At 48.4% G+C, this 17425-nt stretch overlaps 1 protein-coding gene across 1 annotated transcript; it reads right to left on the bottom strand.

Moving 5' to 3' along the window:
- Positions 1 to 1540: 1540 nt before the first annotated feature.
- Positions 1541 to 16960, bottom strand: RBM5 (RNA binding motif protein 5). Its single transcript, XM_072876489.1, has 24 exons — positions 16823 to 16960; positions 16224 to 16686; positions 15719 to 15874; positions 13648 to 13717; positions 13095 to 13168; positions 10667 to 10750; positions 9889 to 9949; positions 9669 to 9734; positions 9359 to 9519; positions 8306 to 8403; positions 7753 to 7840; positions 7461 to 7538; positions 7300 to 7372; positions 6662 to 6747; positions 6251 to 6329; positions 5890 to 5981; positions 5172 to 5336; positions 4552 to 4698; positions 4400 to 4471; positions 3779 to 3958; positions 3495 to 3569; positions 2887 to 2984; positions 2679 to 2808; positions 1541 to 2103 (listed from the first exon to the last, which is right to left on the bottom strand). The coding sequence occupies exons 1-24, from the start codon at positions 16837 to 16839 to the stop codon at positions 1978 to 1980; spliced, it is 2739 nt and encodes a 912-aa protein (XP_072732590.1). The 5' UTR covers positions 16840 to 16960; the 3' UTR covers positions 1541 to 1977.
- Positions 16961 to 17425: the final 465 nt, after the last annotated feature.

The raw sequence follows: 17425 nt of genomic DNA, 5'->3' as shown, positions 1-17425 counted from the left end.
AGCAGCAAAGCACTTTGCCGCTTCACCAGCCGGGATACCGGGGGGAGGTGGGGGAGGCTGCCGCAGGGCACAGGGGTCCCCGCCGCAGTGCGCCAGGCCTGTCTCCCCCTGCCATCATCCTGGGGGGGAAACTGAGGCAGAGAGCTGGCACTCTCGGGTTGTTTCGACCCACCCGGCTTCCCCTGGGGAGCCGAAGAGAGGATGCCGCCCCTCCTGGGACCCAGCCCCGCGCTCCCTCTCCCCCCGAGCCTGGCACAGCGACTTTGGCTCCTGGCTCCAGCTGCTCCCAAGGAGCGCGGGGGGCTGCACCCACCCTGCCTCGGCCCCCTGCTGCACCCGCTGCTGGGGCCGGACCCGCAGGGACGCTGGGGCCGCCTAGCAGAGACGCAAGGCGCGGGGGAAGGGTGCGCGACAGCCGGGCCACGCCTGCCACCTGCCGGCACGGCCCCGGCGGCACAGCCGGCCCCGGCCCGGGGACGCGGCGGCTCCCGCCCGCGGGGACACGAGAGGAGGGGGCCCGTCCGCGCTCCGGTCCCCCAGCACCGGTCCTCAGCCCGCAGCAATCCCGCGTGGGGTGGAGGGCTTCCCACCTCGGCTCACCCCGAGCCAGGCATCCCTCAAAAATTAGGCGGCGGCCAGTCTGCGCCCCAGGGGCAGATTTAGCAGCGAGCAAAGCGGGATTCACTCACCCCCTGAGGCAGCCGCAAGGAGCTGGCCTCAACCCCCAGAAAGGCCTGGAGCAAGAAGAGGTAGGGGAACTGCTCTTGCTTCATCCTAAACAACCATTCCTATGCCCATCTGGCCCTTCCAGGGCCAGTAGTGGGGAAAGGCTACTCCTGGCCCAGCTTCCCCGGGAGGCCGAGCAAGCCCCACAGCCAAAGGCATGAGCAAAGGCAGAGGTCAGGGCTGAGCCCTTCTCTGCTCACCTTGGCTCCTGGGAAGAGGACGCAAGGGTGATACCCAAGACACAAGGGCAGAGGAACACGCAGACAGTCACTGAACAGCTGCAGAAGGAACCTCTGGGAGAGGAGGTGGTTCGCCATCACCCAGCCTCCAGGAGCTCCGTGGCGTCATGCCCAGGAGGCCCAAGCGAGCGTCGGTGGAGCACAGAAACCTGGCCCAGAGGGGCCCCACAGGCTGGCCATCCTCCCCTTCAGCCCACCGCCCGCCCGGGGACCAGCTGTAACACCCAGGCGCTTCTGCAAGCTGCAGAAGACACTTCTGCTGATCGTCTCCTGCTCCCGTAGCTATGGCAGGCAGGGATACAAGGAGATCTGGTCCTCCACCAGCCAGCATTCATGCTGAAGCTGTGAGAAAGACACTCAGGACAAGGCACAGCAGAGGGACGAAAGGAAGCAGGCAAGCAGAGCACTGCGTGGAGGAGAGAGACTCCAGGATGAAGTCTCATCAAGGAAGAAGCAGAACCACAGAAAGGACAAGTAGCATTGGCAACTTATTCTTCATTCACCCACCGAGAAACAGAAATAGCATCATTTTTGGATGTATTTCTTTTGGAAATGAGCCAAACTGGCAACTAGAATCAAAGTCTTCAAAAAGTCTATACAAAGATGTATCATACAAAATGTACAGGAAAGTTCTCCAAAAAACAAAAACCAGACAGACAATACAACAAAAGGAGAGCAGAGACGGTGTGAAACCACAGCTAACAGGTCCTGCCCCTGCTCTGGAGGGCAGCAGCGGCATCTGGACAACACGCTCCAAACACAAAATACATTACACTATATACAGGACCGTATAAAGATCGGCATCCCCTTTGGTCTAACCAGGAGCTCTCCAGCATGAAGTTGGGGCAGTTCAGACAATCTGCTCATGGAAGTGTGACATGCCGAGAGGGAAAACAGTCCAAGGGAATGAAATGGTCAACTCTAAACCATAACCAGAATACAGCCAGGCCACCAAGGCTACAGAGTTTAACAGTCAGTTCTGGCTAACAAGTGCTTTGTAGACCAGAGCGTGTTACTCCATCTCCGTGAAGCGAGCGAACATGGCTTTCCGCACCGCGTCTTTGTATGAATCTGCAGTGGAGACGCCGTAGGAGCTGCCCTTGGCTCCCAAGCCAGCTCCTCTCATTCGTACTTGAGCCTGCAAGGGAAGAGACACGCTTCAGCTCTGCAGCGAGAGGCCCCACCACCATGCCGGACACCACAGACAAACTCATCAGACCAGCCAGCTTCTCGAGCGCCCCCGGGGATCCCACATGGCCATAAATAGTGACACCAGGAGATGAGACTGCACACAAAGCCCCACGCCTGCTGGCTTCACACTGCTCCAACCCCACCCCAACAGCAGCTGAAATGACACTGCACAGAACACAGTTCCTGACGGCGTGACCCAGAGCACAGACAAACCCAGGAAAGCCAACAGCCGGAGGGCAGGCAGCCCACCCTAAGCAGCACTGGGGTACACAGCTCGAGCGCAGGCCTGCTGCCACAGCGCCTCAGGAGCCGACTTCAGAAGGAAGGAAGCACAGCCCTGCCTGCCTGAGTCCCAGCTCTGCCCCAGCTTTAGCATCCGAGACAAACAGGAGTGGGACCTAATGCGAACAGAGGCAGCTTTGCTGTGGATGGCACAGCTTCTTCCACAAGAGATCAACAGTGAGTGCTTCTGGATAGAAAAAGGCACCAAACCTCATCAAGGAAGCACCCATCTCTACTCACCTCAATGGGTGCTGTGATGCCCTGACATTTTCTTCCCAAGCCTGAGCCTTCCCTCCAGCCCATGGCCTGCAGCATCTTGTTGCCTATATTACTGTTGTCAAGGCCATCTTTGGTGGGCTGCTCGTAATTACTGCAGGAAGAAGAGATCAGTTAACTGAGTTGCTCATTGTGCACTGAAGCAATTGCTGAGGAGCTTTCAGATACATACACTGTGCCGGCATCATAGACCTTCTTGCGCTTTGGCTCAGGGGGCTCTGGGATGCCGTACTTCTCCCGCCGCTCAGCCGCTCTGTCTCTGTATTTCATCTGCATGAGGTAACCAGATTTAGTACTGATTTAGACACTTCTGTTCATCTTTGAGCTACGGAAGTAAGCTAAATGCCTGCTATTATAGAAAGCTGCCCACTGCAGCCTGCTAAAACATGGCTTGACTAAAACAGCCTGCTAAACAGCCTGCTAAAACATGGCTCCACAGCAAGGAGAACCTCAAATGCAAGTCCCTGGAGCACATCAGAACCTGCACTGTGGAAGGAAGAACCTGGCCCCAACACCTGCTGGATTAGCTGCCGACTGCCACTCAAAGGTTTCTGTTCTGGCAGCCCTGAGCTGCAGGTGGAAGGATCCTTCCCTGCTAAGCAGTAGCTGTGGGATACGGGACACTTCTCTCCATGCAACAGGACAGCTCTGAACCCTGACCCACAAAGGGGCTGGCTTACAAGGATTATCTCTCGTGACGTGTGTCAGTAAAAAGAGAGCTCAACATATCCTCTGCACAGGTTTTCTGTTAGCTACTCATCTGCTCGTCTCAACACTGACCTCTCTCTCACGCAGCTCCAAGGCTTCAAGTTCCTGCTCTGAAAGCTTTGATCTCCTATAGATATCCATGTTTTGCTGAAACAAGAAGAGATTCACATTAACAACGTGAAACGCACAACAGCTCTTTTTACGTAACTAGCTGACTTCCGGGAGAGCAACAATCCACCTGCAACTATTTCTGCTTTACAAGGAACAGTTTTCCAAACAGCAGCATGCATCACGGCTTTGGTTTACACACTGAATTACGGCAACCAAGTACCTTCCTGACAGCATAGTGCAACTACCTTGTGCAAGTCGGACAGCTGCTGGTGCCGAATCAGAGCATCTTTGTTTGGGAACTGCCTTCTACACAGCAAACAAGCCATCTTCTTCCAGTCAGTCAGCTTCTCTTCCTCATTCTCCATTCTTTCCAGTAAGTCCTCATCATTATCGCTATCACCACTGTAGGCAGCCACGAGGCCACGCTGGAAAGGAAGGACGGTGTTAAGGGGAGTGCAGTGTCACCACAGTTCAGAGGAGAGCCCAGAAAGGGAACACAGAGGCTGCAGAGGTGTTTGTTGCACAGGACAGGCATCACTCTCATTAGTAAGGATGAAATGCAACTCGAAAGAGCCACTACAGTGGCTGCAAGACTTAGTTCCCACTAGCCAAACAATAATTTGAGTACAGAGTTTTTAGAAACATGAAAACCTCAACTGAGCTCTTGAGGCTAGAAATCACAGCTTTTCTCAGCGTATCTCAGTCACTCAGCCTACTGCACTTGCACTGGACCACTGTAACCACCACAGCCTTTTGCAGATGATGCCATGGAAATCCAGGTTGGAAAGCAAGTATCTGCTAGACCTCCTCTGAAGTGCTTTACCAGTAACCTTTGGGAATACCTTTGTCAGGATTCTCATACTCACCTTCAGTGGATTTTCATCGTCTCCATTTTTCATCACCTCTGGCAAGATCTGCTGTCTCTCAGACAGAGCTCCCTGGATGAGACAAGAATGCCATGAGCACCAAGCTCTCTGCCACACCACACCCCGCTGCACACTATTGTCAGCGCCTTCACCTTTTTCTCAAAGAGGGCAAAGCCTGCATCTGCAGCCGCTGACTCTTTCCGCTCCTCCTCCCTGGTGCTCAGTGGCTGGAAGCTATTCTTGAAGTTCTCTTTCTGCTTGTTCAAACTCTTTGCCCAGCGCTCCATGTCTTTAGCAATCTGAAATGCAGAGTGGTTTGCTCAGACAGCTCCCCTCACAGCTAGCAATCTCCTACGACACACATTCAATCTTGCATACAGTTTCCAGAACAAGGCAACCCACTACCTTTTATTTTTAAATCACAGGACACTGGATGTAGTGCAGCTGTTTCCCCGTATACAGTGTTCAAAGATACCGCAGCTTGCTTGTTTTACTATATGAACCCTACTTATCAACCTAATCCTCTAAGTGACAGCTCAGTTATACTCCCACTGGTCCTGGCATGATTCCATATGTGTTCCTCCTATGCAGAGCTTATTTCTGAACTGGAACCTTGCCAACTCCACCCCTCCTCAGCCCTCTACAATGCCTGCAAATTGCAGGCATGCACCCCACCAAATAACCTAGGATTTCCTTTGTCATGAAAAAGGAGAACTATTATCCTATTCCACAGAATACTTTAGCTCAGTTACGATACCATTTTATCTTTTACCTGTTGAGCTGTTTTACTCTTAGGCTTCTCTTTCTTCTCCTTCACTTCTTTGGTGGTGGTTGTGGTAGCTGTTTGTTGGTATGTGATACCTTCCGCAGCAGGCATGTAGGTCTCCTTTTCGCCATCCCAGTAAAGATACTGCTGGGTTAAGGCATTGTAGTAATACTGCCAGAGAGAGGAAGAGAGAATCATACAGTTACACACCTCATACAAGCTAAGCGTCCAAGGGAGAACCCAAGCAAGCTGTCTGATTCAGACTACCGCATCAAACGGGAAGGTGTTTTGCAGAATCCAAACAAGTTCTGCAGACTCCACAAAGGAGTCAAAAGGCACGAAGTGGCTGAAGCCTCCGTCCCTAAACACAGGCGTTCTGCCCGACAGCACCATGGAGAACCTTTTGCCTCTCCCAAGAGACGACCCACCAGAGCCCAGAGCTGGGTGTACTTTGCTGGGCACTCCACAATGAAATAGCTCCATTACAGCGTCTGTGACAAATGATAATCCTGAATGGGCCAAACTGGGAGGAAAACTAAGGAAAGGAGAGAAAAATGAAGGGCTATACCAGAGGGAAGTCAAGTCCCAGCCCTGCACACACTGCTGAGAGTTATCTGCAACGTTTGGTATTTTGTGCACCTCAGAAAGTTAATTTCACTCATATGAGAGACAGGGAACTAATGGACCTTAACAGTTAAGACAGGTGGGAAGAACTTGTGTTTACCTGGGAATTAGGATCATAGTAGAGCCCTGTTATAGGATCATAATAATATCCTGAAGATTCATCATATTGGTAGGTGGAAGTGTCAGGGACAGCTGTAAAAAAATTAAAGTGTGGGACATGGTCGTTCCAGTCGGATTCAGACAGGTGTCTTTCTACATTTCAGGTAAACTTCTGAGATTATTATCAGCCACGACAGCAGACACATCTGTGAAGGGCTCTTAATTACCCGTGCAGAATACACTCTCCAGGGACAGCTTCACCACTGACATACAGTGATAAGAGTACTCAGCCAAAGCCAAGTCTCTCTTTTGCTATACAGTGACAAGACACCTGTCCCCCAGAGCAACTCCCAATTGCTTACCATACTTGGTTCCAGGGACTACACCAGTCGGGGGAGCTGTTTGTGCCTGAGTGCTAGTGGTAGATGGTGCTGATTGTGTCTGAAAAAAACCCCAAACCAGGAACCTCAATTAGAAAATCTGTCACCGAGGCGCAAGAAAACAAGGACAGTGAGCCAAGGCATGAGCAGCCCACACCACGCACACAACAGCTAGCCGCTCTTCACCAGTACACTTAGTTTTGTTCTTTGTTAAAGGCGAGTGCTATCGCAGAAAAGTGGCAGATGACTTATGACCACAAGCACTGTGACTAACCTGTGGACACTCAGCAGCTTTGCTGTGCCACCCACTTTAAAGAGCAAAGGTCACAGCGAAGCCAAATATCCCACATAACCCTGGCGTTGAAAGCAAGGAGTAATTAATGCTGTAATTACCGGAGAGTCAGGTGAGTTTGTCTGCTGATTATATAACTGAGGACTCTGGGACACAACCGCAGCTGTGGTGGTAGTGACCGGAGCTCCTGCCAACAGAGAGCCATACTAACATAAGCCTACTAACATAACATAAGCCAACCAATTTGTAAAACAGTACTTCATCCTAGGGCTAAAATTACTTTGTTTACAGTTTCAGCTCCCAATTCCAGCTCCAGCAGCCAAACAAGCCAATAAATGTTCAAAAGGAGACAGATACACAGTGGGTATTTTCTAACCAGACAAGGAATAGTTTCCTTTTCAGGAGGAAATATTCTGCTCCCAAAGTCAGTGACTCCTGGCCTCTGGCAGCTGCTAGCACTGAAGATTTGTCTAGAGCTGCTTACACAGTTCTCGGGAGTTGAAGGCTTTTAGCAATAGTCTGCAACAGAGGCTGCTCTCTCATCTTGTAGACTAGAGGTTCCACTTGAACAGATTTGTTACGGTTCTCTAGTAAACATGTACTCATTCAGACATCCTGAGAGCAAAATGAGCCAAGTCCCCCTTTGCCCAGCAAACTAACATAAAGACTAAGATAAAATACCACTATTACAAAATTATCATTACAAACAGCAGCATCTCCCAGATGTCGGAAGTACTACCTGATATGGTAGCTGTGTCTGTGTCCAACACTCCTCCTTGATTTTGGTAGTACTGCTGATAATCCTGGGAGTACTGCAAAGGAAAATGAATGACAATGCAAGATGAGCAGATGCCCAAATTACAACCACCTACCGGTTAGAGCACAACCACCACTACTAACCTGAGCGTACTGTGTGTAGCCATCCTGTCCTGACTGGAGGTAGCTGTAGTCAAGGGTGCTGCCTTCTCCAGTCTGTGGCTGAAATTCAAGCAGGTAATTTTTTGTCAGGGACAGATAGGTTACTGCATTTAAGAATTTCAACACTGCTTAGGCTCCAGCCTAACTGTCAGACCAGATCTGTCATAGCAGCTTTGGTCAGTTCAACCAAGCAAGTGGCCAGCAGTGACATTATATGCTCTATGTTTTCATTCTCAGGAAAGCAGGACTACGAGCAACAGCCTCCAAATCATACCTGAGTGGACGACCACTGAGCTGCAGCAATGGCTGTGCTTGCCACAGAGAAGGCGCTGACTCTGTTACCATCTGGGAGAAGCAAGTCTCTGTAACCACAAAAATCAGGCATCTGAGTAAATACTGCTTTTTTCTAAAGTGCCTCCCTATGCAAGGAAGTAGAGTCTGCCCTTACACGTGGAATTCTTAGTGGTTATAAACATTCTGATTGTTAACGAGTGAGCCAAAGCACTGCTTGGCAAATAAAGGAACTTTAGATTCATTCTTGTACAGTCAACAAGTCACTAGGTTTCCAAGGAAAAAAGCGTGCTGTGTACACAAGCAGTTACAACATTATCTTCAGAGGACTGGAAACAGGGGTGGTAGGAAACACTGCTTTCACTATCCTCACACACAGTGAAGAGCAGGATGCATGCAACACAAGACACTTAAAGGAAGCAAAACTTTGGAGTGACAGTAATCTTAATAAAAGCCCAGGTGACAACTACAAATCTTTTATATAATGGGGGCAGGGTGGGGAGGGGGGAAAATAATCAACTGCTATCAGAACTCACTTTCTGGCACTCTTTGCAAAGTCAACACCAATTGTTTTGCCATCAATTTTTAATGGTGGCTGAAGACTTTGTAAAATCTGCAGCAGTTGAGAAGCATCCTACAAATGAGAAATACTCATTATTATGAGAGGCAGGTTACTGAGAAGGATTCAGAAGTTCCCAAAGCTCCACCTTTTCACATACATGCCACTGAAAGCAGCTAAAGCTTTAAGACCACCTCCATCTTCTCATACGGTACACGCCCAAAAGAGCGCCATGGGACTGATCATAGCCCATGTGCACATAGTGGGGGTTTCCCTGGGCCACTGAATAGTAAACGTTCTAAAAATCTTAGCGTTATAAAGCAGATGCTTGCCCCAAATTACTCCAAAAGGGAGGCCAGCAGAGACTGAGATCAGGCACCCGTTTTCATCCAAAACCAAACTGTTCCGCTCTGCCTAAAGCGGGTCCAAACAGATCACACTGTTGATTAAGTTTGGTATATGCAGGAACAGAGATTCTACCACCCTTCAGGGACCCTGTGCCAGTATTTGACCTCCCTCACAGTTAAGAGGTTTCCCTTGTACCTCACTGCTATTTCCTATGTTTCAATTTATGGCTGTTGCCTACATTCCTAACCGTGTGTGCCCTCGAAAAGAGTATGGCTCTGCTGTCCCTACACCCTCCCACTGGATGCTGCAGAGAGCAGCAAGATCCCCCTCCTCAAGGTGAAAGCAGCCCAATTCTGTGCACCTTCTCCCACATTCTACGCCCCAGCCCTTAATTTTTGGGATCAAAATATGATCCCAGACCATTATTTTTGTGATTATTTTTGTGAACAAGTGTGAAGCTAGCCTTCAATCCAGAACAGCACTCTGCTACGAAAATAGCTTTCCAATGTGCTCCCATCCTATCACCTTCTTTCCAAACTGCAGCTAATGATGAAAGGCTTTGACACACTGAGTGTCAATTAACTCTCACTGAACTGGGGCGGTCCCTCAGACAGCTCAAAGGCTCAGCTAGAGAAGCACATTCACAAGCTGTTTCTCTCCAACACATCAGTAAGGCCCTCACCATGGCAGAAGACAGCTGCACAAACGCAAAGCCTCTATTTTGCTGAGTCTGCTTGTCTTTGATAAGACGAATATTATTGACTGCCAGAGATGCATACGGAGACAAGGCAGTCATGATGGATTCCACTACTGTGTGAGGAGCAATGTTTCGGAGAATGATGGCTGAGAAGAAAAGAAAGTATGACATTAGCTGTGCACATAACGGCTTGCCAGAGTACTTCAAGTTCTTCAGTGGGCAGTCTGAGGTACAGGAAGGATTTTAGTACCCGTGTTTACATTTCACATTATACAGCAAGTCAAAGATAACTTACTATCACAGTAATAATCCACAGACTGAACGGCTTCTGCTGCTCCAGGTGGCACCTCCTGTTCTGAATCTTCATAGGAAGAGGAAAATATTTTAGTCACAATATGGCTCATTCACTCAAACTCCACAAGCCAGCCTAGGACCTACAGTGAAATTTGTTTCCTACGTAGGACAGAAAGTTTCCCACAAAATCAAACACAGCCAAAGAGACCAAAGTAACGTACCGAATTTGTCTGCTCCGCAGCGGAAGCATTTTAGCCTCCTTCTGAAGTTGTACAGGCAGCACTGTAAGGAACAAGAGAAGCCTAGTAAGAACTTGGGTAATTTGTAACAATGCTGGCATTTGCTGTAACAAAACCTAGACATTCACACAAAGTAACAATGAAGCTAAACCCACCAGAATAATCGAGAACCGCAAAAGCCACCCTTATCCCTATCACAGCTGCTTTTCAGAACACCCCAGCTACCTTTTCCCTAGACATCCTGAATTATTTATTTTTTTTAACTGCGTGGAGTTCAACTCACAATCCCACACATAGCAACTACTCTGAAAAGCACAATATTAAAATGAAACGCAGGCTGGAAAACAATTTATCTTTATGGGCAAAAACTGTAGTTAAAGCCTGACAAAACAGCCTGGTCTTCATCTTACTAAATCATCTCCACTTGGGGGGGGGGGGTCAAACAAGGAGCGCACAGCAGTATGTAGCAGACCAGCAGGAACTGAACACTAGATTAGTCATCACCTAATGACTTCATATCCTAGTACAGCTCACTGCCCAATCTCTGGGCAGTCTTTTGGGGCAACACCTCTATCACCCCATCTACCTTGCCACCAGAGCTACAAAACCTTTTCATTCCTGTGTCTTACTATTCCTATGATGTCATACGGACCAGCAGTACGAGCAGGTTTGAATCATGTATCACTTTGTTCAAACCACTGAGCTGGTGAAGAGCACTGAAGCCAATACAAACTCCCTCCAATAAAAACATGCACTGTACCTTGTTGCAAAGCCAGTCCTCAAATTTAGGTCTGGGGTTGCTGTAGTGCATCGCAATCTGCTTCCCCTGAATCACCAGCTTTTTCTGCAAGAAAAGTGGTTTCAATTATTCCTGTATCGAGGCACACATGTCCATTTTCCCATGGCAGAGCACCCTTCGGAGGAATCAGTGCTCCTGAATTAAATGGACAACATATGGGGAGGATGTGGAGGACAACCACCGCCACCTACACCCTGCCCATCCAATCCTGCAGAGAGGAGGACGAGGGCAGTAAGAGAATGGGATGTGGAGCAAAGATAAACGGAATCAGGGAGTGTTGAAAAAGCTGCCAAACACTAAACGCTGACATGGAACCAGGAAGTGTCTCGAAGGAGACAAAGTCCTAACTTGCTGCGTTCAGGATTAACACATTTTTAGGAGTCTCTTTGCCCCCACATTTCTATTCACTTCTGGTATAGCACTTAGCGACTTTTTAAACATGTCCTTAGGTGACTGCTTCACTTCTTCCCCTACTCCAAACACCCCAGACCTTTTAACAACCACATTTAGATTACTTTTCCAAGCACTTTCTTCAGAAGTGTCCCTTTCAAAATACAGTAATTCCTCCCAAAGGGACCCTGCTTAGACTTCTTGGAGGCTGGATTACAAGTGCCATCAACTGAAATGTAACTCAGAGTGGTTTCCTTTGACTAATGCATCAGTTCAATTGGAAGCCTGCACGAGAGGTTTGTGTTCTTCATTCAGGCAGGAGCTCTCCAAAATGAGTAACTAGACTGCAAGTGAAGCTTCTCCAGGGGTAGGAAAAGTTCATAATGCTTTCAGCATGTCCTCTCACTCTGACTTTAGAGGAGTTAGGAATTTACATCTATTTAAGAAGCCTTGATTCTCGGCCTCACACTTTGCCAAGCGTGGGTATGCAGAATGCCCTTTCAAAATATGGCCACCAACATATTTTAGTCAAACAGGTGGAAGTACATCTGAGGAAGCACGTATTAGAGGCTGAACCCCAGACATTTTAATAGAAGAACTATTTTTATAGCAAGTTGGCTTACTGCAGAGGTACCACAGAAGTGCCAGGACCGGTGACTTTTCTGGTAACAGGGTCTGACATAGATCTAGCATGTAGCATGAATAAGGCTCTCACATTCTGCGCAACTAAACAGGGCAAAGCCATTTCTCCTACCGGCAGGAGGGAGGGTTGGAGGGCCCAGCACTCACTGGATATGCACACATAGAAACAAAGCTGCTGGCATAGTTGCAATACATCATTCTTTCATCTAACAGTCAGCAACCGGGCTGCTGGGGAGATTCTACGTTTTCCCTGCTACTAGGGTGGCTGGTTACTGGAGTGAATTTGAATATATTTCAATAAATTATGCATCAGTACAGCTTTGTATATATTAAAATTATCTTGTTTCTGAAAATATGCTCAGCATTAATTTCTTGATGTAAGTCTTCCTGCTGCATCCACCAACCCTGCTGAACAGCACGTCAGGAAAACAACATTTGAACGCTGCTCTCTGGTTGGGGAAATCACCCATGGTATGGGACACATGAAACCCTATTCCAGCATAAGGCACAAGACAACTTCCATCTGCTGGAACTAACTGCCTAGAAATCCCGTTACGGTGCCATTTCTTTATGCATAACACCAATATATAGAATACTGTTTCTCATGCTGCCCAGGCACCTTCACATCACAAACTCAAAAACAAACAAACAAAAGGCTTGATGCACCTTGCTCACTTTGAGAGTATTTTTAAGTTCTGTTGTTAAAACAGATTATGAATATTCAAAAAGGAGCAAAAGCCAGTGAAACTGTTTGCAGTGCAACAGGAAAATCTCATTGGAAAAGAAACTAGGAGTTGTATTGCATTTTGGCTCCTTATCAAGTCATAGTCCAAAAAAGCCTAAATACACAGCATAACATATGCAACAATTCACTCTACCAAACTTAGTTGCAAGAAACATGCTTTTCCTCTAGAAGAGCCAGTTCTCCCCCTTTAACTGGGGGAATGCACTATTGCCATGAACTGGTACTTCGCTTTCAGAGTTAATACCAATGTAATGCAGAGATCTGGTGCTTTCTCTGGCAACAGAGAATGAAATGTCAGGTGGAAATAAGTTAGGCTTTTTAAGGACTACTCGCTAAACCTTCATGAGCCAATTAAATCAAAACCAAGTAATTTAAAACAATGGCACATTTTACCAGGGAGTGCTCAAAATAGCCAATTTTCTCTCCTAATGTTACCTGATATTTTGTCCCACTGTTATGAATTTTAATATATACAAAGCTTTTATTCTTTTAAATCACTGTTATGGAACAAACCACTCCTTCCACCTTTATTTTTTCCTTTTTTTTTTTTTTTTTAAACTGTACAGACTTGTTCCATTTTCAGGAATATCTAGACTTGGTGAGTGAAGCAACCTGATTGGCTTCCATCCAGCTGGTAGCATCTTGAAAGTGATAAAACTCCACGAAGGCGAAACCACGGCTTACACCTAGAGACAGCATTCAGATATAGACGGGATACTTGTGTTAGTCAGTTCCTTTAAAACAGGTGAATCTCTCTCCAACTGCTTCATTACTTCATGACAAAGCAGCTTTACAAATGCGACGTCAACTGCTGGGATCTGCTCGTTATTTTGCCATGGCAAGGAACCAAGCTCCCTTAACTGGCTACATTTCACTCGATTTGAATCCATGTTTAAAGGTAACCATGCAACAGACTACATACTATTAAACGGGTTTATACTAGTATTACTTACCAATACCTGTTAACAAAACCCCCTGTAGACAGACTTCTTTTAACATGTTGACCAGCTATCTAAAAGTCTTCCAAAAAGCCACATTCCTTAGCCATGGCAAACCTTTTATTTTTTTTTTATTGCATGTGCTTGCAGTTTGGGGACAATTCTGGATACTCTTTTGGGCTGGGGAAGAGGAAGGTGATGTCAAAAACTGGATTAAGAGCTCTCACCTGTCTTTCTTTTCATCAGCCTCACGTCTGCAGGCTGAGGACCTTCAAAGGACTCAATAAGCTCCCGAATCTGCATGAGATTTTAATCACAGTTAAATTTTAACATCTTGGCAGACAGCTAGGACAGTCACAGAAGCAACCTACCTTACAGTACATGCAAGAGGTACATAGAAATATAAAATTCTCAATGCTATCTCAGAGAAAAAGAAAACGTTTAGGGAGAACCTAACAGGAGACTGACAAGCACCAGAGAACCCACCTAGTCCTTTGCTACACTAAAACAACCGTTGTCTTCACTTACACCAGAATCCTCCAGAATCTGAATCACTATGATCTTGTATTCCAAGGTTATTTGTGCAAGATTTGGCAAATATTGTGCTTGCTCCAAAGTTTTTATGAAGAACAGGGCTAGCATCCCTCTCCCCACGTATCTAAATACCCGTGACTCCTAGCAAAGGAAAAAAAGAACACTACACTGCGAGGCTCCATGATGTATGTATTCTTAAGCCTCACACTACAGTTCTCATCCTCTAACAGTTCCCCTTCTGTTTTTCAGAGGACAGAGTAGATTTGTGAAGAATGTATCATCAAAGAACAAGCTAAAGAGATGTCAGTTCTCCAGCCATAACAAAGCTGCTTAAGTTGTGGCACAGGCTACATAAATTACTGTGGAGAGGCGTATAGGAAAAAGAAACACATTAACGAATTTTTTAATGTCAGAGCAGAAGACAAAAGGAGGTTTTTCATCAGCTCTTACAGAACTCAAGCTACATTACATACAACAGGGCTGCTCAGCAGACTCAAAACTGATCTAAAGCTGCTCATTTACATGCTGACTGGAACTGACCTCTTCAGTACAAGTAGCTTTTTTCATGAAAAAAGTGGAAAAAGCTGAAAAAATATGTACACAATCAGAAGTGTCAAAGTAATGTTAACTTAAGAAAACAACCAGTAGTTCCAAGATGCATCGTCTACACTCTAAAGATGAGTCCAGAATTAAATTTTGCAAGGAACTATGCTACAATTTATTTGCACAACTGTAGAGCTACAACATTAATATCTCAGAACCAAAAACTGTTCTGAAATGTTCTGTGTAATGTCTGACTGGGTTGTCTCATTTGGGTGCAGGAGCCTACGCTTTATCAAGCACTTACAAAAACGTTAGACCAGCACACAATGATTAAAAGGAACACTCGATATTAGAAGGGTAGTGAATGATCAAGAAAAAAAAAATTCCATTGCAGAAATGGGGCAAAAGGATTCTCCGTGTTGACAATTGACACACAAAGATCTCAGAGGCAGAGTCTGCCTGAAAACAAACTGGAACAGCTCGGCTTTTACAGGATTCCCCCCCGCCCCTCAAATAACAGTCAAAGGCTTGTATCTTGGTAATCAAAATAATCCAGCAAGAAAAAAATTTTAAAAATAATAAAAAAGCGCTCAAAGCTGATCACCTTCTAAATCTTTCTATCCAAAAAAGTTAGATAACCATGCACCAAGCTCATTTGTACTTGCTCCGTCAGCTCCACAGCAGCCATTTTATGACTTCCACAGCTGTACCCACACAAAGCAGCTTTGTGCAGGGCTGTACTTAGCTGAGGAGCTCCGTGTGTGTGTAACCCCACCAGTCAGGGCTTCTGGCCTCAATAAAGACCAGGAATAATTCAAGTACCTCCTCTCTGACTCTCCCCCTCCCCTTGCTCTCCCAGAGGGGTGGGTGAGCAGGAAAAAAACCTGCCTCTTCCCTCCTATACTGAAAGCTGAAAAGAGCAGGTAGTTTAAAAACCACTCTTAGGGAAAGCATCCGAACATGCATGAAAAAACACTATTCACAGATCGTTCTGTTTGAAAGAAACTGCCTAATATTCAACTGACCTCTGTTACTGAACAGTGACAGTTTAAATCCTTTTAGGATTCAAAATGGCAGCGCGACCAACACGTTGGAGAGGGGGCCACCATGATGCAGCTTTCAACAAAATGGCAGCAGCGACTACCAGACAGACCTGCCGACACAAAGCCGCACATTTCCCAGAGCACAAAAAAAAAGCAAAGCCCCTTCCTGGCAACTTACATCGTTCTCTGTAACCGTGATGGGAAGGCCACGTAACATGATGGTTTTGCTTTCTTTCTCATCGTTAATGTCGTTCCTGTAGTCGTGCTCTCCATAGTCGCCATCGGAATGGTATCCATCTTCTGATTTGTCACTGTTCCTGCGCTCCCGCTCCCTCTGAGAAGGCAGCGCCCAGAATTAACCACCGCACTTTCTAGCGGCATGCCCCCGCAATGCCATAAACCCAAAGCAAAACAAAAGCACCAACTCCCCACACAGCATCTTTCTCAGGTTTGGTCCTGCCGGCCTCAGGCGGAACACCGAGCTCCAACCCCCCCCCTCACCTTCGCCCTTGCAAACCCCGGGGACCGGGCTCCCCCGGCCCCAGGAGGGCTCGTACCGGGACCCCGGGCTGGGGCGAGGCCAGCAGCGCCCGCTCCGGCCCCTTCCCTCCCCCCCGGGCCAGCCAGAGCTGCCCCGCGCTGCAGCACCCACCGCTCCGGCCCGGCTCGCCCGCCCTACTCACCTCAGGGCTATCATAGTCGCGACTGTCGTAGTCTCTGTCATAGTCTCGGCTATCGTAGTCTCGGCTGTCGCGACTGTCGTAGTCTCGGCAATCCCGGCTGTCGTAGTCCCGGCAATCGTAGTCCCGGCTGTCTCGGCTGTCGTAGTCCCGGCAATCACGGCTATCGTAGTCCCGGCAGTCCCGGCTGTCGCGACTGTCGTAGTCCCGGCAGTCCCGGCTGTCGCGACTGTCGTAGTCCCGGCTGTCGTAGTCCCGGCAGTCTCGGCTATCGCGACTATCATAGTCTCGGCTGTCGTAGTCCCGGCTATCGTAGTCGCGGTAGTCATCGTAGCGGTCACCGCGGCGCTCCTCACTGGACCTCTTATAGTCAGAGTCCCTGCGCCGGCTCCGGGACTCCCGCTCATCACGGTCCTCCCTCTCCACGATGGAGCCGTAGCGGCCGCTCCGCTCCGTCCTGCTCACGCTGCGGGGCACACCGAGCCGAGCTCAGAACGAGAAGAGCCCGTAGCGACCCCCACCATCCCCCACCCCGCGGGGCCGCCCGATCGCCCCCTCCCCTCTCTCCATCCCTCTCTCCTCTCACTCCCGCTCACGCTCACCGCTTGTCCGAGCCCATGACGCTGTCCACGATCCGCAAGCACACAGCGCAGCGCTAACCGCCGCCACCACAGGGCGCCGAACACACGCGCGCAACCCCTCACTCCCTCGCCACAAAATGGCGCCGAGGTGACTGGCTGTCTTCTACCCAGCAGGCACCGCGCCCGCCGCCTGGAAGTTTCCAAGAGGTGCGCAGGCGCAGCGGTGGCCGGCCGCCGCGGGGCACGCCGGGAGTTGTAGTGCGGGGCGGGGCGGTCCCTCTGCCGCCCTGGGTGGGAGTGAGTCTCCTGGCTGGGGTTCTCCCTCCTTCCTCCTGCCTTCCTGTGGATCGTGGGCTTACAGGATGCTTTGGGTTGGAAGGGACCTTCAAAGATCATCCAGTCCTACCCCCCTGCCGTGGCAGGGACATCTTGCACTAGATGAGGTTGCTCAAAGCCCCGTCCAACCTGACCTTGAGCACCTCCAGGGATGGGGCATCCAGAGCTTCTCTGGGCAACCTGTGCCAGTGTCTCACCACCCTCATCACAAGACATTTCTTCCTTATGTCCAGTCTAAACCTGCCCTTTTTCGGTTTAAAACCATTGCCCCTTGTCCTGTCACTACAG

This window comes from Ciconia boyciana, chromosome 11 (genome assembly GCF_034638445.1).
Source record: "Ciconia boyciana chromosome 11, ASM3463844v1, whole genome shotgun sequence".
Taxonomy (NCBI): Eukaryota; Metazoa; Chordata; class Aves; order Ciconiiformes; family Ciconiidae; genus Ciconia; species Ciconia boyciana.
Note: the sequence above shows the minus strand (reverse complement) of the source record. Positions and strands in the feature narration are given on the sequence as shown.